The sequence below is a fragment of the Crassostrea angulata genome, chromosome 8, assembly GCF_025612915.1.
Source record: "Crassostrea angulata isolate pt1a10 chromosome 8, ASM2561291v2, whole genome shotgun sequence".
Classification (NCBI taxonomy): domain Eukaryota; kingdom Metazoa; phylum Mollusca; class Bivalvia; order Ostreida; family Ostreidae; genus Magallana; species Magallana angulata.
The window spans coordinates 58,370,317-58,398,227 of NC_069118.1; the positions used below are offsets into that span (position 1 = coordinate 58,370,317).

At 32.1% G+C, this 27,911-nt stretch overlaps 1 protein-coding gene across 1 annotated transcript; it reads left to right on the forward strand.

The window, feature by feature from the left end:
* The first annotated feature begins 24,943 nt into the window (after nucleotides 1-24,943).
* On the forward strand, nucleotides 24,944-27,474 carry LOC128161144 (uncharacterized). Its single transcript, XM_052824377.1, has 4 exons — nucleotides 24,944-25,267; nucleotides 25,476-25,497; nucleotides 26,290-26,493; nucleotides 27,275-27,474. Exons 1-4 carry the CDS (start codon nucleotides 24,944-24,946, stop codon nucleotides 27,472-27,474), a joined length of 750 nt encoding a protein of 249 aa, XP_052680337.1.
* Nucleotides 27,475-27,911: the final 437 nt, after the last annotated feature.

Consider the following 27,911-nt stretch of genomic DNA (forward strand, 5'->3'; position numbering starts at 1 on the left):
TCAACAAAAATTTCACGAATTCAATTTTGTGCAAAGTTCATTTCCAAAATATCCTCAGTATCAAACGGTCACTGGTGATATTCCGCCGACCGTAAGAATTAAAATACAGATGTTCTACCTGATTTTACTTCACAGTAATTCGCAAATCCTTATATCCGTTATGATAGCAAACCGTCGCATTGCGCGTCCGTTGTTTACTTGCCTTGGGTGACTGTTTATCATGACGTCACCTTGTTTTGGAGTCGCGAAGAGTTATTTACGTCATCGTTTACGAATCAAAAAATCAGAGGCGATTATTTGAAATAGAGGGAATGCTCTCTAGATATTATTCCTAGCCGGTCAATATCAAAAAAATATTGACCGGTCAATATTTTTCGGACGAGCTAATATTACAGTTATTGACTATTTGTCTATATAGAGTTATATAGTGAGAATATACTACTGAATATAACATATATATATATATATATATATATATATATATATATATATATATATATATATATATATATATATATATATATATATATATATATATATATGTTGATTATTCAAGTCTTCTGATCAGTATTTCATTCAATCAAGTAAATAAGCTGTAAGAAAAATTATTTAGAGCTAAAAATTCATTTCAAAGTTTATTTCAGTGAAACTTTACATTAAAACAGTTAGATTTATCTCAGAAATGTCGTACTAAATTGTATTGCGCAAGGTCACAATAACCGCATAACACAACGCTGCATCATCGTTTCTAGTTTTTGAAAAAATGAATTCTGGTGATATTAGGGACTGTCTCGAAAGCTTAAAATTATAAATCAAATTGTATGAGATAAATAGAACATCTATAATTGTGTGATTTTATATTTGCTTTATCCAACTCAGTAGTGTGTACATTCTTTGAAATATGGATTTTAAAATATAATACTGTGGTTTCATCAATATTCGTTGAATACCAGTTTTCGTGGATTACGTTGTTTAGTTGATACACGAAATTAAATGTTCATTGAAGTGCAATTTTTATGAACATTTTGTATCGATAGGGTCATTGGCCACGATCTTACGTATCCTTGAAACTGTGGTTTTCACTTTATCCACGAAAATTGATGCCCTTGAATATTAATGAAACCACAGTATTCATATTTTATTTTGGTAAGAATACCGTACACAATGATTTATGATAATTTTATTGAATTCTAAAATCAAGATATATATTAAGATATCCTTTTTCACTATTTTATTTTTTAATTATTTATTTAATTTTTTTCTGCCTTAATGCTGTTGATTTTAACAGGTAATCAGATAATAACCCCATTCTGTCATTTCTGATAAAAAAATCTTATTGTAAATTTAGAAGAAAAGGATGAGAGAGCAGAACAATTAATTCCCTGGGATTAATTATCTTGTCTGCTGCAGAAAATTTAGAGGCTTATCTCTATCTGTCATATGGAGATTAATGAACATCTTTGTCTGCACTGATGTTTGTTTTGAAGCAAATTAAACTCTCATTCCATGAGCTGCACCCTAATTTTTTTACCCCTCAGTTTAAAGGATAGTAGTTGATAAAGAATATATTTCATTCTAGTCCAAATACTTATATTCTGTAAAATAAAAAAAAAATAATTGAATTACAATAAATTCAATTTTTTTTTTATTAGATATCAGTTTTTTTATTCTTTTTTTTTCTTTTTTAATTGATGTTCTGGTGTTGTTGTTGTTTTTGGTTGCTATGTCTATATTAAAGGAAGCTTAAGAATAATACCTGAAAATGTTCCTTCTGTAAACCCTGATTAAATTCAAGAAATGGATGAGAGCAGGATAATTAATCCCCTTAGATTAATTATTTTGCCTGTTTCAGAAAATCTAAGGTCTGTCTTTATCTGTTATATGTATTACCGTACACATGTGTCTGCAAGTGATGTTTGTTTGAAGTTGAGGCAAAGCCTAGGTATCATTGCATTGGTATCAATTCTTTGTTTTTTTTTAACAAATTTTATTTCATCCCATGTTAACCCCTTTTATCCCGTGGAAATGACTCATTGGATATTTGTATGATATCCCACAGTTGTGATTTTACAATGGGATTTGCGTAGGCATAATGAAGTAAAATAATGTGGAGTTTTATAAACAGTGTAAACATTGATTGTGGTGTATAAAACATGGGATAAATAGAATCTCATATGATTTGTAGTATAATATGATTTTTATCCAACTTGTGTGTTTTATCCCCTCACTAAGGCAAAATCATATCCAACTACAAATCACGAGATCCTATATATTCCAGTTCTTTACATCTTCTGCCGTGCATTTATTTTCATCATTGTTAATAGCGAGCGCAGCTCGCCGGCGCGCAGCGCCGGCGCGAAGCGAGCTCTACCGGCAAGGCGTGTGTGAATAGAAAATTCGGACTAGTTGCACATTCATTCAACGGATTTTTTTGGCGTCAGTAAATCGGACCAGTAATGCATCGTTTTAATCGTCCCAGTAGTTCCCTGTAATCATGGCAATTTTTATCACTTCACACTCTCACGAGAATCAGCAAGACAAATTTAGACAGTAAAAACAATAACGATGTAAGCGACATACAGTCAATGTTACCTCTAAAGTTCACCTCAGTACACTTTCAATCAAAAATAATCGTGTGACGTCACAAACGTTTACACATTGATCCGATATATTTTTTCGGAGTCAGTAAATTTTGACCCACAATTCATAGTACCAATGGTTTCCAACCTCACGTTCCAACATCACGTTCTCCCGAGAATCAAAGTAAAACCTTTGAAAAGCTTATAAGATGTGTAATTTTAAGAACATCATGCTTTTTAAGTAAATAAAACAGTATACTTCGCATACTTTTATTTCTCAGGGGAGTTTTAAAGAGTAAAACGACACTTAACCAACGTCAGCTTTGACGTCACAATAAGCACTGATAAGGGGAAATTACTCTAATTGAAGTTATTGTAAATCTGCCGAAATGACCAAAATCCTCTCAAAATCTTGCAAAGGCTAAGATAAAGAACAGCTGACGAATAAGGACATTTCTTCAGATACAGGAAACAGTTGTAAATTGCACTAATTTGGATGAATGCTCACAAGTATTTTATTCACTATAATTACGGTAATTTCCTGAAACGTAACGTTATACGTAGCAGCGCCTTTTTTTAAAGGGGGTGGGTGGGTGGATGGCAGCCTCATCCAAAAAATCTTTGCAAGCAAAAAGAAAAATAAATCATGAAAATTCTAATCCTTCAGCTCTTTAGCAGTTCAATGGTTTCTTTATTTTCACTTCCATTTATTACATGCGGGGGGGGGGGGGGGTGGGGGGGGGGACAACACCATGTTCTTTTAACATGATAAGCAAATATTTTTAAGCGTAAACTAAAAATAAAATTAAACATTAATTTTTTTTTTTTAAGTGGAGGGGCAAATCCATGGTAAGTCGATTTTCTATGTATAAATTGACACAAATGAAAAAAAAATTTAGCATGGGGGGAGCTCTATGATGAGTCAAGTTTTATATGTTAGTTTAAGAAAAAATGTCTACTGTAAAAAAAAAAGGGGGGAAATCAATCAATCAATCATTATTACAATCACTTTAAAAGAGGAGATGCAGTGCAATGAATATTTATATATTAAAATCTGTATTATTTAACAACATTGTATCTGAGATTAAACTATTGTTCTACATATAAATAAATAAATTATAACAAATCTTATAAACTATGAATAATGAAAATTTACTGAAAAATAGGTATGTGTTATTTTTTGGCATTCAAATTTCACGTTGTTAATTTTATTTTATTAATTTATTATAATTCATTGTTTGATCACATGCTGTGCTCGCCCCACGGGCGCACCGTAAAACATATTATAAAGAGGATGGAATTGAAAGTTTTTTTCACTTCTCTATATTAATTGTCATCGCGGGGCCCTTCCTGACTGGTCAGTTTTCTAGTTTGTACTGGATTCCAAATCTTCACAAAAGTCCTTTTAAACAGAGATAAATTGCAGGTTCCAGTAAATGTTCTACCAAACCTTTCTCTTTACTCCTTACTAAAATTCTTACAGTAGTGAAGGAGGTGTAAATCAGATGTGGATACTAAAAAACTCTAAAGAATTATTAGAAACTTTAAGGTCACAAAAAACTTATAGCATCAAAACGTACGATTTTTGAACGCTTTATACAACCATTCCCTATGACAAATTGAAATCTAGACTGAAGTTGACATTAAAAAGATGTTTGAGTTTCTGATAGACAAAATTTATGTAGTTTTTGGAAATCAAGTCTTCCAACAATCTGTTGGAATTCCCATGGGTACCAATTGTGCCCCATTCTGAGCAGACCTACTTTCTATTCTTATGAAGCAGAATTTTTGCAAAAACTTGTACGTGAAAAAAATAAATCACTCGCTGTGGCCTTCGCCTCAACATCCAGGTACTAGTTTATTGACGGCGTATTATCAATTAGCAATTGTTATTTCCATACTTACGTCGACTCGATATATCCCAGTGAACTTGGATCATAAATTTATTGTTAAAATTAAAAATAGATGATGAAAAATTAATAACAATACTGAAAACGTTATGGTTAAGGTCTAAAGATTTAAAATGGCTATTCCCCTACACGATTTAAAGTATATATGAATAACAATGCAAACAATTAAAAAACGATGACCTAGTTGTTCTGTTAAGATAACGTCCACCATTGAAATCCTTAACGCATAAGCCGTGCATATAATGAATATTATACTGCAGCTAATGCACCTAAATTCAATCCCGTCTAAGATTTTCTAGGACGCATATTATTGCTTCTTGTTTTATTATTTTACATGTACACTTTTCTATCGTTTTTTTCATAACTTAACTAGCTTGAAGTGTATAATTACTACACAGATATAACTACATTTTGATTTTACACCCACAGTGCTGAGTACCTTCTCAATGTGATAGACAAAAATGTCTGCATCCATAACGTTCTGGTTTAGCTATTTATAGATATATATACATTCGACAATCATAAACAAATCAAGCAAAATTATCAGCTAATAAACTTAAGCAGTCGTAGTTTTATACATGGATCTTATTTCACTTTTATCATGGCTATGTTTTTTCTTTAAATACTTACTCAGTTAAGATGTGTTGACCCATTTTCTCAATTTCAAGTATGGAAAGACGTTTATGAATGCAAGTTTAAAAAAAAAAGATAAAAAATTATCAATTTTTTAAATGAAACAAGGTGCTTAGTTAATTGGTCTTTTTTTATCCAATAAGATTTAAATATTGTTAGAAGTGATTAATAATTACAAGGTAGGGGGTAAAAGAGAAACATGTATTACAGCTAAAAAAAAATCTTCATCTTTAGACTTACCCATTTCATCGTTAGAAAATGAGATATTATGTTTATATAATATATTTTATAAGTATAGATGATGAGGTCTTGCAAAATTATCATTGCACGCTTTGCGAACGGTACGTTTTGGCTTGTAAACGGTAATGCTCTCTTTGTGAACGGTACGGTTCGTTTCGTGCATGTATCAGTACTGTTTGTTTTAGATGTGTAGCAGCACGTTTGAGGGTCTGTAAAACGAAGCTTCGTAGGATACGGTTCAAGAAATAACATTAGAGGAAAAGTTAAAGGTGTACGCCTTTGAAATTTAACGAACTGGATTTTTTTAATGACTCCATCCGACCAATCTTCGTTTCCAATCATAATTAAAATATTACATATGTTTTGTGTTCACTATCAGAATCTATTTTTTATCATATATAATTATCTCGAATGAAAAAAGAATGTTTGCAAACCGGGATCAAGAAATACTAAAAAAAACGATGTTCACTGATTTATGAATATATAATTAGACCAGGCATGATTGCTTCCTACATGTGTATATCGATTGCGACGTTGGTCTAATGCTCCGTATTATAAAATCGTGCAAATTAAAAATACACTATCAAAACTTATTAGCAATACTAAAACGTTAAGGTTAATTCCTCAGTTTAATATTTGACAAAGGTATTTGACTAAAATTAGTATGAATGATACTTCATAATGTTCTCTTTTATATCTTTGTACAAACATACATACGACAATCATACACAAAAAAACATGCAAAATGTTCAGCAAATATATATATGCAGACGTGGCCTTTTATATGGAGCTTATTTTATCTTTATCATGGCTATGTTTTTTTTTCAAAATACTTACCTAGTGTAAAATGAGTAAACCCTTTATTTTTGAGGTTCGGGTATGGAAAGACGTTAATGAATGCAAGTTTAAAAAAAATAAAATAGAAATAAAAAAAAATAAATATAAATAAAATGAATATAAATAAATAAAAATAATTACCCACAACATAATTTGTTTTACAAGCCTATCCTATCGTATCGTGTATCCTGTTTTATCGTACATTAATCCTATCCTATAGTGCGTTAATCTTATGAAGTTTATCGTACTAGTTTAACAGTTTTCCGTTTATCCTATTGTGCGAATCGTTTCGTGCCTTTTCAAAAGTACTTTTTTATCAAAGTTACAAGTCGCTCAGTTTGGGCTATACGAGTATGTATTTAACAAGAAATGTAAAATCCTATCCAGGATTATATCACGATATTATAATTTCTAAATTCTTAAGATCAAAATTAAGCAAAATTATTATATACAAATCTAATTTTCCCGTTTTGATACTGTCAATTTTACTGAATGTGATCCTATTTTCCGGATCACCACACTGTGGGTTTATAATTCCTTATCACCAATTTCTGAAACCGGTGACGTAGTATGCATTACAAAACAAGTATTTTGGCGCATGATGTAGTACGCATAACATAACAAGTGTAGTAAATATTCTAAAGCATCATTGAATCAGATAATTTCCTCTGTGTTTGGTTATAAGATAAAATATTACGATGATCCCGAGTCACGTGACAGAATGCAATTTTTTAGAGGCTATAAAAAGCCGACGCTCTATTGAACGGAGTTCAGTTGGCGGATAGATGCAGAAGCGAAAGGAACTCTACGGGTAAGAATTATAGGTCTCATTTGCGGTGTCTCAAATTAATGCAGACGGACCATTTGAGATTTATATATTCTTCGTTACTGTACTAGTAATTAATACAAAGCCGAGAGGGTGATTTTAGCCACTAGGTTTCAGACTGCGGTATGGGAGGCTTTGGTTCAGCACACTTGCTGAAACGTAGAGTTTCAGACAAATAAAGGTTTCAAGCACAGAGGGTCAAAAGGAAAAGGACTATATATGGTTTGAGCCTAAAATGGCCCCCTTAAATGAACATTGTCATTTTACCGTAATTCTTTGTTTTATTTGTACAAATATACATTTAGAAAATTCTTTTATAGTCTTTATGGCCTCTTTTAGGGATTCCCTATTTCTTAAAAACAATGTCAGATCATCTGCATGTTGTATATGTTTAAACTCTTTACTATAATTACTTGGTTTTATTCCTAGATTTTGATCATTGTTTTTCACTTTTAAAGCTAGAATATCGGCTACAAATAAGTATAATATTGCCGAAATTGGACATCCTTGTCGTATTCCTCTGGACATATAGCATGTTTTAGAAATCCATCCATTATTTTTTATTCTAAACATCGGGCTATTGTACAGAATCTTCATCCACTTTATAAAATTATTTTTGAATTTGTATTTCTCTAGTGTTTTTAATAAGAAGTTCCATTCTATCGAATCAAAAGCCTTTTCAAAATCCAGGAAAAGAAAAATTCCCTCATCATTTGTTTCCTCGCAATAATCGAATAAATCTAAAATTATTCTTGCGTTTTCTCCAATATACCTCCCTTTAATGTACGCCGATTGATTTTCGTTTATTAAGTTATCAATCACTTTTTGAAGTCTTCTTGCAAATACAAAAGCTATAATTGTATAATCTGTATTAGTCAAACTAATTGGTCTGTAATTTTTAATGTTGGTTTGATCGCCTTTTTTAAAAATAAGGGAAATAACTGCCAGTCTCTGAGAATAACTCATTTGATCATTTTCAAAAATGCATTTTAGTGTATCTTGAAATAGTTGCTTTAAATCTTTCCAAAAGCATTGATAAAATTCATTAGTTAGACCATCTAAACCTGGTGATTTGTTAAGTTTTAAATTCATGACAGCCTCAGTGCATTCTTCACAAGACGGGAATTGCTCGCAAAAATTAGCATCATACTCGCTAAGTTCATTATCAATTTCTACAGATGATAAATATTCATCAATGCAATTGTCGGAAACTTTGTTCGAGGAGTATAATTTTTCATAGAAATCGCACATAACGCCCATAATGTCATTTGTTTTATTAAATGTACAGTTGTCAGTTTTTAGTTCTTTAATTATACTTTGTTTTTGTCTACTTTTTTCTAAGTTAAAAAAATAGTTTGAAGATTTTTCTCTCTCTAACATCCATTTAGACCTTGACCTTACAAATGCTCCTTTACATTTGATGTCGAAAATTTTATCCAATTCAGCCTCAAGATTGCGTTTATTAGTCATATCAATATGCTGAAATTCTAATTTTTCAATGTCGTCTATTTCTTTTTCCAATGATAATATTCTTTGTTTAAAACTTTCTTTTGAGTTTTTTGCAAAGTTAATAGAAAATTCACGAGCTCTTGCTTTGAAAGATTCCCACTTTACCATTGGATTAGTGTTTTCTTCATGTTTTATTTCGTTAATCAAAGTTTGAATACCTTTTTGAAAATTTTCGTCAGATAAGTATGAATTGTTAAGCTTCCAATAGCCGTTTCCCCTTTTGTTAATATTTGTTTTAAAAGAAGTTTTCAGAAGTCTATGATCAGACATTCTCTTCCCATTAATTGTTCCGGGAATTTTCCGTAATGTAATTTTTTCAAAATCATTAATAAAATTTCTGCTGACAAATGTATAGTCTATTCTGCTACTAGGAACATTATCTGCGTTACACCAAGTATAACCATCCAAATCGGGATATTCTGTATGCCAAATATCATACATTTCTAGTGAAGAAACAATCTTATTTAGCTTATTTGAACTTTGATCTTATGGATTATTAGTTTTACAGTTAAAATCACCACACATTATTATATTATCAAGATCAACTACGCATCTTTTATGTAAAAAACTGTTTAACTTAATAAAAAAAATCATTTCTATATTTAGCAGAGTTTGGTGCATATACATTTACAAGAGTTAGTTCAATGCCGTGAATTTTTGCTTTCAAAAACAGTCGTCTACCATCTATAGACCCATGTTTTTCTATTAATTCTACATCTAATTCTTTTTTTAAAAGAATTGATACACCTCTACTAAATTTTGAATCGCTAAAACAATGATACGATTTTCCTAACCATCTAGCATCATATTTTAATACATCTTTTTCTATATAGTGGGTTTCTTGCACAAAAATTATATCTGTTTGAATATCTTGTAACCATGCATATAATTTAGTTCTTTTTTCGTCCGAGTTCAGGCCTCGGGCATTAACTGTTAAAATTTCAAACTTATCCATTAAAAAATTTTACATGTATGAAATAAGCTATCGTTCTAGATGAAAAAACAGTACAGATTGAAGTATGTTTTACAATATGCAGTCTACAATACGCAGTCCTTAAAATCATGTCCGGGTCGATCATCAGACTACAGTGTTTAAGAGCGCGCACTAACCACTATCATAGTCCGTACCCAGTGGTTTTTCTCCGAGAGAGTTGACATCGGTGTTTTTGTAGCCGCATTTTTGCGCCTGTTTGTCCGCATAGATTTACGCGGAGACCGAGAGTGGTCTTGCATAGCAGACGGCTGCTTATCAGCTCTTTTGTCGGATTTCCGAATCGAACTCAACATATCTGAGATATGACGCTGTGAGGCTGCCTGTAGATTCCTAGGAACAGACTCAGATCTCCGTGGTGGCGCCGGCCTTCGCGTACTGACGATCTTACGAAAGATCTGCCCCAGCACATTCTGTCCAGGCCATTTTCTGTGATCGGTATGTTCTGTTCCGGCTTTGTTTAGACCTGTTCCCCAGAAATCGTCATAAACACTCTCAGCAAAGAGTGTTGATTGTTCTTGTTTGTCCAGAATTTCCCGGAAAACTTCAACCTGGTCATACTTTGCATTCACAATTTCTTCCATTAGTTTTTCCTGTTTATCAATGAATTCATCATTAATCTGGATTGTTTTACTAATCATTTTTGCGTCTAGAGCCGTTTCTGCTGCCTGTATAGCTGTAGCCTTTGAGAGATCTCCGCAGCGAATGGCTTTAACATATTGAAAAGCGTGTTCTGCGGAGCGATGATGGATTCCAAAAACATGTATGGTACACGGAAAGAAATTCTATAATGGGTTATCGGCACCGGCAAAGGATATGACGTTCTTCTGGTTTTCGACAAAAGCCTCACACTTCTCTGATCCTGGTTCATGATCTGTTTTAAGGCAAATGCGACAACGCTTTTTGTCGCTGCATTGGGACCGCCAGTGTTCTCCCCAACAGTTTGTACATTTTGGTACTCGTTTTTTAGATGGCTGGCCTTTATGGTAAATGAGACATTTAATGCCTGCACAAAAAGCTGATCGTGGGAGTGATTGGCCATTTTGTAGAGGTTTGGCATACACAAAACGGTTCCCATTTAGGATGCTTGTCATTTTATGAGTAGTGGGATGTCTAATATTTTCATATTTAATTGGACTTGTAAGGCTAACTTTGTAGCTATCCAGCATTTTGATAATTTCACCATCGTCTACGGACAATGGTACTCCCTTGATTGTGATTCGCAGAACTTCCTCTAAGGGCGAGTTTGTTCCCGCAGAGAAAGGATTTGTTTCAAAGACATTGATATGTGTATTTCGAAAGTCAAAACCTTCGGTTAGTAGTTTATCTCTACTTTGGGTAGTGTTCACATAAATTCTCCAGAGACCTCGGTCTCTTTGAATACACTTGATTTCACTAGTACAGTTCAAGACGGATTCAAGAAGTTCATAGTCTGTAACAGGATTTGAACCTTGAACAATACTGTGGTTTCATCAATATTCGTTGAATACCAATTTTCGTGGATTTCGTTGTTTAGTTGATCCACGAAATTAAATGTTCATTGAAGTGCAATTTCTATTAACATTTTGTATTGACAGGGTCATTTGCCACGAATTTACGTATCCTTGAAACTGTGATTTTCACTTTGTCCACGAAAATTGATGCCCTTGAAAATTAATGAAACCACAGTATCAGAGTTTCTCAAATAGACTGGTTTTAGCATACCAGTGGCCATTATGTACAGTTATTTACAGAGTATCTATATACACGTACAAAAGCTAACGGTACCTTGTCACGTTGATAACTGAAGAGTGGTCACTCACCGTGACGGTACTAAAGCAGGTATTCACAGAAGTATACTATACAGGTTTACAGGTATATTTACAAATTACGAAAAATCGCAAAAAAACCTCAAGAATCACACTTACTGAGTGTTGCTGATTGTTGGGGGTGGAAATTCCGGACAGAGAAAGTCGCACTCTAGCCACAAAATTGTCAAAATGACGAGAGCCAAGTTAAATACAACCGCCATGGCCCATGTCACGTGACTGATCTCAACGTCATACATTTTGATTATAGATAGATAGATAGATAGATAGATAGATAGATAGATAGATAGATAGATAGATAGATGTGTGTGTGTGTGTGTGTGTGTGTGTGTGTGTGTGTGTGTGTGTGTGTGTGTGTGTGTGTGTGTGTATTAACATGAAATATTATTATTATATAATTGAGTAACATTTATATTAATGCAAAGTATTAGTAATATTCTTTGTTTAATTACAGTTTCACGTATTGAAGGAATGCGAGGTGATCATGATGAGAACGTGCGTGTTTGTTGAAGTTGAACATTGTTAAAATATTGCGTCTTGACACTGCGTTATTTAATAAACATTCATACAGTATGAACTCCGCTCCTTTATTCAGTAGTATTCGTCAGGAACACATCCCTACAGGAACAAGTCCGTAGACAATTAGGGGATTAATTATGGCCTAACAATTAGTATGAAAAAGTCAGTCAGCATGCAACCCAGTGGAAGATAGTATTTTCTGACAAGGTCGTTGTATCGACCATAGAACTTACGAAAAGATGACTTAAAACGAGACTGTTGATAGTCCTGTTTTATTAACATGTTTGTCAGTAGCTTGCTTCGTCTTAGAAGCTGTTCATACGAAGAGTATGCCCTTGCGTATCGAATCAACTGAGAGACAAAAACACTTAAAGCAGGTGATGAAGGTATATTGCTTTATAAGTAAGGAAAGTTGACTATAGAAAAATTGAAGTCATCGCGTTTATTATAAAGTTTTGTTGTTAAGATACAATCAATGTCTATGTCCAGTGAAATATCTAAATATGAAACAGATGACGAAGACTCTGTGTCGTCTTTTATTTCAAGTTCACTAGGATATATCGAGTCGACGTAAGTATGGAAATAACAAATGTTAATTGATAATACGTCGTCGATATACCTGAATGAAGAGATGAAGGCCACAGCGAGTGATTTATTCTTTTTCACGTACAAGTTTATAAATAAATTCTGCTTCATACGAATACAAAATTAGATCTGCTAACAATGGGGCACAATTGGTGCCCATGGGAATTCCAACAGATTGTTTGAAGACTTGATTTCCAAAACTTCATACAAATTGTCTATCAGAAACTCAAGCATCTTTTTAATGTTAACTTCAGAGTACTTGTCTGTGCAATCAGAATGGTTTTTCATAAAAATAAGTTTTTAGATTTCCAATGACAAGGTAAGCATTTTTACGACTTCCATTTTTAATGAAGAAAAAACTGTCGATGATATCAAAAAGCTTAGATTTGAATTTTTTAAATAAATTATGCTTCATAAGAATACAAAATTAGATCTGCTAACAATGGGGCACAATTGGTGCCCATGGGAATTCCAACAGATTGTTTGAAGACTTGATTTCCAAAACTTCATACAAATTGTCTATCAGAAACTCAAGCATCTTTTTAATGTTAACTTCAGAGTACTTGTCTATGCAATCAGAATGGTTTTTAATAAAAATATTTTTTTAGATTTCCAATGACAAGGTAAGCATTTTTACGACTTTCGTTTTTAATGAAGAAACAACTGTCGAAGATATTAAAAAGCTTAGATTTTTTTGTCATGGGGAATGATTGTATAAAGCTTTGAAAAATCGTATGTTTTGATGCTATTGATTTTGGAAAGATTTTGTGACCTCAATGTTTCTAATAATTCTTTAGAGTTTTTTGATATCCATATCTGATTCACACCTCTTCTGGAGGATATTGTTATGCAATACTCTTGAAGTTTCTCCTTCACTACTGTAGGAATTTTAGTAAGTAGTAAAGAGAGAGGTTTGGAAGAACATTTACTGGAACCTGCTATATATCTCTGTTTGTAAGGACTTATGTTTCACAAATTAGTGTAATGACTATCTGGTGATTTAAATTTTCTTCCCATTTTTCTATTTCTAAAAAGTTTGATACTATATGAGGGCTGATAGAGTCTCCCAGAAATAATGGTTCGGCACAACTTTTTTTCATTCTCAAAAATTTTAATGAGATAAAATTACGCAAATCGTTTGATGAAAAAAAATGATGCAACAATTAAAAAATTAACTGCTAGTTTCAACCAATACGTGAATTCAAAAACTTTATCCACCAAACGCCGGTATATAATTTTTGTACATCGTTGTGTCATTCATTAGCATAATACCGATGATAGAAATTAAAAAAATACTTTCTTACGATGGTGTCTAACAATTAAAAACAAATATATCATTTGTTTTGGTATGATGTAAGGGGTAAAAATCAAAATGCAGTCAGAAATAAACATTCTGAGTGCCGAGTTTTCTGAAATTTATGTAGAAGTTCAACTTTTTTTTGGGGGGGGGATTCGATTAACCTGAACATACAAATCTCCGGGTTGGTTAAAGCAAATCCGCGCTTAAAGACCGTCGATATTATAATCAATTTAAAAAATGTTTATTTTTTTTAACACAGTGTTAAATATCAATATCGATGAGTGTGTTCACCAAGATATTATTTTTCTACTTTAGAATCGATTTGATCTTTTGAGCTGTCACTGGATGAAAAATCAAGTTTCAGCAAAACTGAAACTATATGGAAACCTTGCTGAAACTTGAATTTGAAGTTTCATGTATAGTTTCCGCAATGCGGAAACCATTATTTCGATTCAGCAAGTATCCGTTAGGTTTCAGTCAGCAGAAACTTTAGTCTAAGATTCCTGATGGTTTCCACAATGCGGAAACTAAATTTGAATCGTGTGAATAGTTGTATAAATTATTATGGAAATATCAATCAGTTTCAGAACATTTCCGCTAGGTTTCAGTATGCTGAAACTTTAAGTTTAGATTCCTGATGGTTTCCGCAATGCGGAAACTAAATTTGAATCATGTGAAAAGTTGTGTAAATTATTATGGAAATATCAATCAGTTTCAGAACATTTCCGCTAGGTTTCAGTATGCTGAAACTTTAAGTTAAGATTCCAAATGGTTTACGCATTGCTGAAACTATTACTAAAATTGATTTGAGTTTAATAGTGATATCATTTATTTTCAACAGGTTTAAGTTTAATTCTAGTCTAATGATAATGAATCCGTACATACTAAAATGTATAGTAAGGTTTCAGTGTGACTGAAACTATATGTATACATGTAACTATCTTCAAATGTGGCAAATAAGGCGATTAAGAACCTTACTAAGTAATTAATTGAATTTGAAAAGAAAAACTGATGTCTGATCTTGTTTAATGCATATGATGAAATCATTAATCTTAGGTACTCGGGCACGTGTATACATGTGTATACATTCTTTGTCCAGGTGACCTCCTCTGTGATTTTCCTGTATATTCTGTGTGGATTGCAGGGTTTTTTCTGTCAGGAGTGAACAAAAGACTGTTACATAACATATACACAGTACGAAGCGTGAGTTTATAACTGGAGCCCGGCGGGAATTTTTGTGTACCTGAGTTAGTAATTAAAACTGATAAGTAAATTATAATTATTTAGTAAAATAAATTAATATACCTATTTTGTAAGACTCCTTCTTAAATCATTTAGTTATCATTTGAATGAACCTTGAGGTACAGTAACTAATTAAGCAAACAAATTAAGGTAAAGTCATTGTAAATTTTTACAAATCGTGGGGGGCTCGTATGCCTATTACACCAACTTCTCAATCTTTCAAGGTAAATTTAGGAACAATTACATTTCCGGCGAGAAAAAGTTGGGGGGGGGGGGGGCTATGGCTATATGCCTATTGGTTAAGTCTAACTTTGCACTAAGCCCCCCCCCCCCCCGGTTCGATGCCTATGTGATTCGTGCATTTCTATACATTGTATTTACTTTCTGTACTGTAAACACAGATATTGATACATGTTTATGAAACATGCACATGTTTCTGTTATAAGATATAATAAGCATTATTTATAATTTTACTGAAGTTATACGTTATATTACAAAATCAGTTTAAAATCAGCACTAGCCATGTGGTGCACGGGATTTTAATCCCATTTTTTTAAAATTTGATTAATATACATTCGTATACATTTGATGTAGAAAGTATACCAAATAATTAAAATTATATTTTGTTTATATATCAGTCCGACGTGTACGTCTTACTTCCCGGCTTGTTAAACGCGTTTGTATTTTAATTTCATAAGTATTCTTAACGTACTCTTCATCGCATGACCAATCAGTGCACATGTGTAACCGTACGGGTGAACGCTGTTAACCGGACCCCGTTAATTGATCGGCATCTAATTATATTTGTGATTTCTGTGTGTTCATGCAGAACCTGCTCTGTGATGAACATAATATTTTCACACCTCTATATTTTGAATAAGAATATGACCGTGCTTAGAATCGCGGTGAAAATTGGACAAGTCAAGACTAACTTGTCAGTAAACTATATATGGCTCTATCATATTTAGTTTGGCAAAATCTTCAGTACATATAAATAAAATATAGTTAAAGACAAAATCTGATACATACATGCATATGTCTCATTAAAACTTGTGTAATTTCATTAGACATTTGTAAACAAACGGTCGGCCATATTTTTTTTGGTTAATCACGTGTTACAAATACAATTGTAACAAACACACGCCAATACTTTGTCGTATTTAACCAGGAAATACTGACTCCGACAGTTCTTATTTAAAATAAATATACATGTTAAAAGTAATCTTTTCGGTAAAAAATAAACATTATTCATTTTAAACTATCCCAAGATGCACTTTTCCAAGATTTAGCGGGTTCTGATTGTTCCGATATTGTGAATTATTCATTAGATATAATAAAAAAGCAGTTTGAACATATACATGGGTTACAGTTAACAAATCTTGCACCATAGTTGACGTACAAACTAAATCATGGAAATGCGATAAAAAATTTGAACATACTCAACCACCTTCAGTTCAGATACATCATACGGGTAGAAGTCATTGGGTAACATCTTTTCAAAATAACAGGAACGAAATTTGTATTTTAGATAGTCTTAGCAAGAGCAAGAACCAAACAGTATTAAACACTCCATCTCTTGAAATTCAACTTTCTCTTATTTATGGGCGTTATAACACTTCAATACCTATTAAGATTTTAGATGTCCAACAACAGGAAAATAGTTATGATTGTGGACTTTTTGCAATTGCTAATCTTGTAGAATTTTGTTTCGATCCCGCTCATTCATTCCAAATTAAAACCTCTTTCAAAGCAGAATATATGAGAAATCATCTTGTTGAATGTTTAGAAAATGGTAAATTTACAAAATGTCCACAGAATTCATCACAAATCTCTGACACTTCAGATTTAAAACATAAGATTTTAACAATTCAGTGCTGTTGTTCTTGTGGGTTTCCAGATTGGGTGGATGAAATGGTAGGTTGTGATTTTAAATTAGGGAAAAAACTTTGTAACGTTTGGAAACATTCAAAATGTGCTGATGTAAATAATGATTGTACAGATTGGCTTTGTAACGACCATTGTCGTGAATAAATTTGAGAAATATGTGTTGTTTTATTGGCACGGTGTTGTTTTAATAAAGTCCCGTTGTGTTTTTAAAATTACAGGCGTTGTTCACACCTTTGTATTATGGCTTCTTTACCTGAGCGATACTTGAGTGAATCGATTAAGATTTGTAAATTTTGTGTGTAAAATTTTCATTCCGGCAAAGGTTTTGAGCATTTAATATTACTTTATCATACAAAACTAAATATTTTCTGAAAGGTATATATATCTCAGGATGAAAAAAATCTTTACCGAATAAAAAAATATTCGAGGGTATTAACAATACAGGTGATTATGTTGGAATGACTGCACGATAACGGCATTCTTTTTCAACGAAAAAATTTCATTCCGGCAAAGGTTTTATATATCAAATCAAAACATATGGATTCAATTTTTACATGTTTAAAAGATATGGTCGTAATAATTAAAAAAAATCGTGTCCGAATGAAAAAATGTTAAAAACTTTTTGAGATATTAACTGTTTTATTAAGACGACTACCTCATTCCGGCTCCTATTTTTTTACATATTTCAATAGCCCTATATCCATAGATGGAAAAACTGAAAACTGAATGACGATAGCTTATACACAACACAAGTTATCGACCTTTTTATACATGTCACTACGTCTATTCCGTCGCCATTCCGGCGATTAGTCCTTACCCATTATTGGCGCACTTTATGATTCCGAGCGAAGGTTAAAATGGACAAGAAGGTGCTGTTGTAAACTGGAGAATTGAGAAGCATTAATAGCCTCTACAACAAGGAGATAATGCAGGAACGAAGAACTCATGTCAAGGTAACTTAATTCACAATATAGATACTCCCAATAACATTTTCAAGGCTCTAATTTATCTCTCATTTGTAAACGAGATCTCGCGCCATCAAATCAAGATGGCGTCATTTTTTCAAACTTGGTTCGGCGTTTTAATTTTTTAATTACCGTATCTCTTTTAAATATACGTTTTGACCAAGTTAACCATTAACCAACTTTATATGCATGATAATCAAGATTATCCGGGGTATACACATATATAATTATATAAACGTCCCTAATATATTGTGGTATATCTATATGTATTTGTATATATTTGATTCCGGAAATTTATACTCCGTTTATATTTTGTTTAAGACTATTGATGCCCTGTCTATTGTTATTTAAATTCTATTGTCTGTAAGTATATAAATACAGCCGTCAGAGGGCTGTCGAGAGACTCTCTTGTTGGTCTACGGACCAAGTTCTCCCCCTCTCCCCTTTTTCGGCATACATTAAGGTAAATTGTCATTTCTCCTTCTTAGGTTATAACCGGAATCAAACAATGTTATTTATGTTCAATATTTGATTTTGCTTAATAAATTTGTAAATCGTCGTTATCTTTGTTATTTTGTAATTCAGAGGCAAACTGAAAAGAATGAACCTGGGTTGATGTTGAAAGACGTTTCCGTCTTGTTTATTTATACTACAATATGAATGCTTGGTTGGTAAACAAGACGAACAATGAATCTTTCGGACATTATACAATTTACAAACTCTAAATGTAACGAAAAAAATTTATTAATTAAATCCGGAAAATGAAATCTTTCACGTTTTTCTTTTGCAGCATTGACAGCATACAAAGACAATATTTCCGGTGATTAGTTGCATCCTCTGTTCGGTGATTTGGATGAATGTTTTGACCAGCTATACATGTTATACATGTGTTGGATGTTTATAATTTACTGTAGTAATTTTTGGGAAATCCAGGTCTAAGTTCTTGAAAAGGAGGTTGATTGGGGGGGGGGGGGGGGGGCCAAATTCAATTAAAATACATGATGTTATTTTAATAACAATGAAATAAAACCGATTCACTGTTGAAACCAATCGCAACTTCTCGGGCCTTTCCGGCAAGCTCGGAAAAACACGAGCATGCCGAAAAGGCCCGAGAAGTTGCGATTGTGTTGAAACAGGTTTTTTTGTCCAATCAGATGCCATGAAATTCATTTGATCGGATTTAATGCAACTGTTGAAAGTTGTATGAAAGGAAAATTTGTTTTCTTAATTAATTTTTTCAAGAACACTCTACGTAAGTTCGAATGTATTTATCACTCATCAAACAAAGTTGTTAAATTATCACCAAACGTGAAGTTAGTACGAGATTCAAATTCAACATGGATGCTGGTGATGTCATTGCGCGTGAAGTTATTCTTTTTTCCTCCATCTTGGAAAAGTTTTTCAACTTCATCGGTATAGAGTGTAATTTCTATTTTTAGACATATATACACATGTTGTCTATAGGGAGAGCTTCGCTCTCACGGGCCCTTCAGGCCCGTGAGAGGGCTTCACCCTCTATAACATAGTTTAAACAGCAACTGGCAACTGCATAGTAGCTTCTGTATTCAGAATTTTATTCAGAATGCTTTTATTACATGTTAGGCTGAATGACTTATGTTTATTGTTTAAAAAAATCTAAATGAAACTTTATTATTCATGTTGAAGATAAATAGAGCAGACATAAAGTACAGCCCAGTGAAAGGAACACGTTCATCGCAAGAAGAAGAATTTTAATGCTACCACTGTCCAGAGCTACTAAGTCTGCTGTAGCCATGATGTGATCATATGAGTGCTTCACCGGTCTGGACAATGCTCGAAAGTCCCCCAAAAAGGCCTATTTCCATAAACTACGACTCGGGTTACATCAACAACTGCCAAGGACACTCCTTATTGATTCGAATGGACACATCTCTACGACCCGACTTAACCTCTGCAGAACAAGACTTTTTAACTGTAAAGTATTCTCATTTCAAAAAACCTATAAACTATAAAAGTACTTTTTTTATATGACCAAATACCAGTATATTACAGTGTCTGTCTGTAAGCTAGAATCTTAGAAAATCACATGGTTTTGACTTATTAAATGATTGATTAGACCTCGCAGATATTAACTTTCATTTTCTTAAATAATTTGTTATATTTGCAAATATTGCATAAAATATTAGACTCCATGTAACATATATCCTCACACCTCCAAGTTGATAAGTGTTAACTACTTTTTTTTCCATTTTCTTTGTTTAAACATTTATTGTTAACTTAGTTTTTATTTGCAGCAATATATGAAAAATTAAGAAACCAATCTTAAATGTAAAAACACTGCATTAGGAGATGAATGCATGGGTCATAGAAATGATAAAATACACCAAACAATATTCAATTATGTCGTATATGAAAATATATAAAGACAACATATACCCCATGTATTACAATTTTTATATAACAAAATTACTTGGATGGAAAGTTGTTTCCATGTGGGTTTAATTTTAATCTGTGTTTTGTAAGTAATATATAATTGGAATTAGCTTTTATATCATAAGTAAAATGCTGGTATTGATGAGAATTGTAAGGTGAATGATCTGTGTGATACTTTGTATTTTATACACTCATGCTACAAAAAGCAAGTACATGTACCGGTACATGTAGTAATACTTGTCATATATAAACAATGTATATTTTACTTCATGTCTTGCATGGATTTAAAAATATTAATGTACGTAAAGTAGTGAAATGTACGAAGGTAAACCGTGTGTAAAGAAGAATATTCATCAGGAATGAAGTGTGTTACAATCAGCAAAATTAATTAAATGTGTACATCATATTTTTGCACATGATTTGACAGACTGCTCCATTGTTAGCTTTTTATTGGTCAAAAAGCTTTTCATATCTCCCTCTGGGTCATCTATTAAATTCTGACAGGCTTATGATATTAAAATCTGATCAGTTGGTACATCATGGGGTGGAAATGAAAAGTTCGCTTTGGACTTAATGGATTATCAAAAAAATGATATCAAATCCTGTTCTATTGTAAAACATTAGATTATATTACTAACAAAGAAAGGTTTATCCCAACTTGTAAGTGGGTCACTTTGACCTCATTTTGGAATTTATTGACATATTCAAATCAAATCTGGGTCATACCTCTATAGTCAACTACTATCTTGTAGTGTATTTTTTTTTTTAAAGATGGATACTTAAGACTTTTCAAAAATATTTGATGGTGTACATATTCATTGTAGTTCAAAACAAATTGAGACAAGTGTATCATGTTCATGTAACAGTGAAGTTTTCTTTGTTTATTAATGTACGTGCAGTTATTTTGTAAATTGCATTCATATTTTTAAAAAAGTAAGATCTTTGTTGCATTTTTAAAGGGAGATTTGATAAGCATTTAATCGAGATGAAAAAAAATACAAATGTAAAGATTTCTATGGGAGTTTTTTTTCTTGTGCAATTTTATCATTTTTTAAATAAAAGTCCCTAATATGGATGTTTCTCCATTATTGTATCTTGGCTGTACTTTATTTATTATTGGAAACAATTTCAGATTTTTGAACAAAATAAATTTGGAACTGTTTGAAATTGTTTTGTTTTTACATAAAGTAGAAACCTTGCTCAGCTTTTGTGAAAGCAAAAATATAAAAAGTTTCAGTAAGTTTCAGTTGCGGAAACCCTTTGTAAACAATATGTTTCCCAATTGTATATGGAGGTTGAAACTATGCAGAAACTTGAAGTTTCAGTAAGTTTCCGTCGCGGAAACCATTTGTAAACAATATGTATCCCAAACGTATAATGAGATTGAAACTATGCAGAAACTTCAAGTTTCAGTAAGTTTCCGTTGCGGAAACCATTTGGATTCATGGACAGCCTAAGTTTCAGCACTGCGGAAACTTAATGAAACTTGAAGTTTCCGTGCTGAAACCTGTCGGAAACTTAAAGTAACCTTAAGTTTCCGCAGAGTTTCCAAAGGGTTTCCGCAGCGCTGAAACCAGATATTTCATCCAGTGTGTCTTACCATGGTTTCACGTGACAGTTAAAATGTATCACTTTTTTACGTTAACAAAAATCAAAATTTGAAACACTACCCTAAAATGCATTTGCATGTTTGATACAATAATTTGATCGGCTTTCGGTATTTATCAGTATTACTCCTAGAATCCTACTTTTTATCGCATAAAATGAATATTGTCTGTATTTATCGGAAACCCATCAACTTCTCTTTTTTTTTTTTAAACTACATATTTTTTCATTTTTAAAAACGAAACATATTAGGAATCTAGAATTATTTTTAGGTATCTAAGATTATATGCTTTTGACATTTGCCAAATTAATCTTTCATAATATTCGAGGTAGTTTTACAACTTACCCCTTTTGTACACATTGACAGAGTAAAGACCAGTCAAGCCATACAAATGTTTATTCTTACCTTATAACACAAGCTGATAAAAAAATATCCATGCCTTTTTTTTAATAGTTATATCCGAACCGACAGTCATCTAAATCTTGGGTATCTGCGTTAAATAAGTCTTATTGTGACTTTGTTTACACTCAATTCCGACGATTTGTCATGCTTTTGACGTCATCAATGATAAATATACGTAATGCAGAGAGATCGAAGATATAATCAGTTAGGGATTTCTAGGGACATTTTAAGTCTGGAGTTTTCAAAATTTAAACCAGAATAAAAGTTAAAATGACATTTCTGGAGTAAAATATGACATCATGCTGCTTAGTGAAACGTCATATCTACATGTACCAGAAGAATTTTTACTCAATCGATCGCTGAGAGTTGTCTCATAGAGCCCGTGTAGCGATAAAATAACATGACATGTTTAATGCATAACATGATAACAATTGTTTTAGAAAAAAAGAAGGAAGGAGAAAAATTGAAAAATACACAAAAGCCATCTGTCAAAATAGCTGAAACTTAACATTAACCAATTCATAAAAACTACAACCAAGTTTTCATGAAAATATAATGCAAAACTCTTGCAATTAAAAAGAATCAGACCCCGGGGGATTCATCAATAAAAAATTCATAAAAAAATAGAGGCGTCCAATCTCAATTTTATCTAATATAAATAAGATAAAAGAAATTGTAGAAACAAGTGCCAACTTTGTTGATTTAAATTTTGATGAGAACTTACGCTAGTGTTTCCAATTCAAGCTTCCGTCTGATCGAGATTTTCCGGCTAAGTAAAGAAGGAGGCAGACGACACTCAAAAACGAGTTATGAAAAAAATTAAAAAAAAAAATCATTTTGGATATCAGAAGTTCAACTCTTGGATTTACAGAATAGCTACTTTAGTATGTTAAATTTCTTTAAAATAACTGATGTTCTGTTGTAATTGATAAGTGTTTTAATAGCAGACCTATCGCAGATTGATTGATTGTTGACATTAAGATACTCTCATGTAGAATACTACAATTTATCATTGGATTTACTTTTGCTAGCAAAGGAAAGAACGAGTGGGTATATATATATATATATATATATATATATATATATATATATATATATATATATATATATATATATATATATATATATATATATATATATATATATATATTATATCGAAATAAATATGCAGATTTCAGTTAATTATTTAATTTTTAAATTGGTTTTCTTAAAGGATTGTGAGTTTTTTTTCACTGATTATATTCGGTTTCCAAATTGTAAATCGGTTGACCATATACCGTTTAGATCGATTAATTTGTTAATCGTTATAGAAATTACATATGTTGGTGTCACATGTATTGATTTTAATTGTTAAAAATTGTTAAAAATTCATAGGTGCAATAAGTCTCAAAAAAGGTATAAATTGATCTTTTTTAAGCTTATTGAAAACATTTTATTTCAAACAAAGCAAAAAAGAATGATATCATTATTTTAAAATGCATAACTATCAGGACAAATATTTTCAAAAAACTGGTTGTCTTAAGTTCAAAAGACATCAAAACCAACACTTGCGTTTGAGATTTTGTTACAAATAACTCTATGATTTACAACGGCCGATAATAATCGACCTCTGGGTGAATTGACAATGTTGCCTGACGTTGAAGTTATTTTTTTCGGATGTCACTGACGTAAACATTTTACTGCAAAACTAGCAAAATTTGGAAATTTCATCTTATCTTCCTTATCTAACATTTAAAAGAATAAAATAGATTTTCCTTGAGCTTTATGTAGCCGTTGCTGGTAGAATAAAATTCAGACTTCAAGGGTTCACTTCATTTATGTAACCTGGAATGATTCATTACAATTGTCGTATTCAATATTTAAAAACATAATTATTTGACATAAAAGATGTGTCTATCTGGACAACGAAGTGGAAAGTGTCCAGGTATTTAACATTTAACATATATAGTGCAGTATGTTGGCGGGAACAGGTAAAAGAACAGGTTTTAGATATCATGTGTCAGTTATTTAAGGATGATGTCGGCTGAAAATATTCACTTTTTGTCACAATTGCACTCAAATTGTGTAGGGTTCTTAAAATATTTCACCAATCTGGTTAGATGATGGTCCTTGTAAGTCAAAGAAGACAATATTAACAAAACAAAAACAATTTATTTACAAATATACAATTTTAAAAAAGGAGATTGTTGACATAAGTTCCTTGCAGATGGACTGGCATTCGACAAGACCTCTCTCATACGGTTAGTTCCGTACGACTGGGAAAGTATAAGTCTTTGCACGGATATTACGTGTTCCACCGTAAGTCTTAATACGAATATTACATGGTCCACTGCGTGCCACTCGGTGGTCACTGGATTGTATCTCTCACACAAAAAATCCCACACAGGGATGCCGTTCCCAAGACCACTCAGCATGGGAAACGCCCAAGATATCTCAGCAAGAGTGCAGACACGTCCACACAGCTTGTCGCTCAGAATACATCTAACCTTACTCTTCAAACCACTAAGCAAGTTAATTTAAAATAAATCATACCTGTTAAACAGGTTTTCTCCAGTACTTCTACTACATCAAGTGACCACTCATGCAAGCAAAAAGATGTAATCGATTTTTAAAAATCATTTGCATAACGGGTTAAAGTAAAGTAATTCTAGTCAGTCCTATCTTCTGATCATTTGCCTGGTAAATTTTGAAAATGGAGCTCGTAGTTTTTCTCACTTTTCTGTTACTGATGATAATATATTGTCGTTCTCAGCAATGCGTTTCCACCAATTTTAAACTTGTGTTTAAGAACACTATTGGAACCACTGATTATAAACCTTTGTTGGTTATACAGGATAATACCTATGGAATAACTTTTCATAAATGTCTGCATCACTGTTCACAAAGCAAACAGTGCATCGGGTTTTTCCTTTGTAAAGCGAACGAAAATTTATTCGTATGTCAGACTTGTTGTCAATGGAAGAAAATTAAAGGATATAAACTAGGAGATTCTCCTGGTTGTAAATACATAGAAAAGGTAACAATTATGATATACTCAGTAATATCAATGTATTCTAAAACAACCAAATTGATTAATTAAAAATTTAATATAGGAATATAGTTATTTGAATTTAGTTATCATACAAAAAAATGTCAAAGAAGTCAAAGAATCAAAAATTGTATGACGCTTTAAACATGTAATATCATAAATGAATCAATTTATTGCTTTGCTTTTCTGTTTTTAGGATGTTGCACTAGAAACAAACTGTAAGTGTTACAACACACATGATCAAACTATTTTCATCTGTTTAGTTTTTGTGATTTAAAATATATCTAGGCTTGAATGCAGTAGAAAACCTTTAGTATCATATATGTATGCATTATATCAGTTCTGTGTCATTGTCATTGATGTAATTGACAAAGTAGCATAAAAAGCACATTTTACATTAAATATTTAAACTACACGAAAAACATTTTATCTGAAAAATAAACCCAAAACATTAAACATCGATTTTGCTAAATCTGTGACCATCAAAAACCAGGTTCATGTTTATTTGATTACTAGAGCCATCTAAAGATTTAAAATATCTTCATCTTTCTAACGATTTATATATTTTATAAACCATTCTATATATCGTGTTTCATTTTTACTTCATATTCATTTGTATTTGGCGATATTAATAATGAAAAAATGACAATAACAAACAAACCGTGAACCATCTAAAAAAATCCACAAAACGAAATACAAATTTAAAGCAGAGCAACAATGACCTCAAAATAGATTGAGGTAGGATCAGGTGCCTAGGAGGAGTAAGCATCCTCTGCTGACTGGTCACACCCATCTTGTGCTCTTTGTAGTAATCGGGAAAAAAACGAAAAGTCCGTTGACAATTAGGTGATTAATTATGGTCTAACAATTAGTATTAAAAACGTCAGTCTGACGCATGCGACCAAGTGAAAGATTGCATTAATACTGATTGGCTATGATGTCACTTAAAATATACACCGCGATTTTATCATTTATTCTTACCCTAAATACAATTTCATTTGATATTCCAGTGGCATATAACAAAACAGCAGTACTGAGCTCCGAATACAATGAGAATCACAAAGCATCACACGCTATTGACGGGATAAAGATATGTCCTAACAGCATGCTGCTAGCTGGTGCGAAATATTCTGTACAGCCCTGGCTCATGATTGATTTGGAAGACACATTCTATATACAGAAGATTGTTGTCTATGGCAGGACTGACGGTCATGGTAGAAATGTTATTTTAGTAACTGTAAGATGTTTCAAATAGTAGTATCGTGCTATTCGGTATGGGGTTTTAAGAAAAGTTAGACAAAATCTTCATCCGAACTTGTTTCTCTAAAGATAGATCAATTTATCTATGCCATCAGTTATCTTTATTAAATTCTTCAATGGTAAAACAAATATATCAGTTGCTATTTTTACTTAAAGAAATAATTTTTGTTAAAATTAGACACGACAAATAATTGCAAGACAAGAAATTTAACACAAGTACACGTGTATATTTATTCCCTATCAAACAATTATTCAACAGAATGATTCAGAGAAGAACATTCTTTGATACAATTCTTCTGTTCAGGTTATCATTTTCAAAATTTTTCTGCAAAGAATTCATTTACATCATCGTAATGAAACATCTTTTATAGATATCGATTGAAAATGTATATAAGTTTGAGAGCAACAATAATTATTTCCCTGTTGCATGACATGTTTAAACTGTTGGCTAAAAAACAGAAGACATATATTACATACCCACGATCTGAGATAAAAATTGGTTCTGCAAAAAAATTTTAGTCAATGTGCTGTAAAAAAAAAATTCATATCCTTGCCAATAAATGAATAATACCAAACCTAGCATTCTTTGCCAAATTTGTTGTCTAGAGTTGAATATTATTTAAAAATGCTTACCTTTATCCAACTTGACATTTTTTAATTTAATTAATAACAGTGCCTATTTAAACAACATGTAGATTTTAGTCATACGTAAAAATAATTTCAATATTTTTTCAGCTTTTCAATTAGATGCAATTCGTGTAGCTGTAATGGGTAGGCATGTCAACTACACTTGTGGAGGGGAATACCCTGGCCCTTCCTTCGTGAATGATGTCATACTCTTTATGTGTCCATCGGAACTTTGGGGAAACAAGGTGATTATAACAAAAACGACCACGGGTTATTTTTCTTTGTGCGAAGTCGAAGTTTACGGATAACCATATCATGAGTTTCTACTGACTCTTGTACAACTTCAGTGAACAGGTGATTCTGGTGGATGTTTTTGTAGATCGTAATTATTTTATTCCAATAAGTGTTTCACTAGTTGTTTTTGGTAAAATTTAAGTTATATCATATTCAAACTTAAACCAAAAGATACCGAATGATTGATGTGAAAAATAGTTGAGGAGTCATTGGAAACTTATTTATACATATAATGCATCATTCAAATCTAACATGCATCTAACAACGCAAATGCATCTGACAACGAAATGATTGTGATATCACGCAATTGTAATTATTTTTCACTATACTTAATGATTTCCTATAGAAAACAAAATGTGACTGAAAACGTTTCATATTTTGTCCAAGCAACTGTGTGTATGTTAATAAATTTTAATGATTGAAACACATTTGATCAGCTTAATATGATATC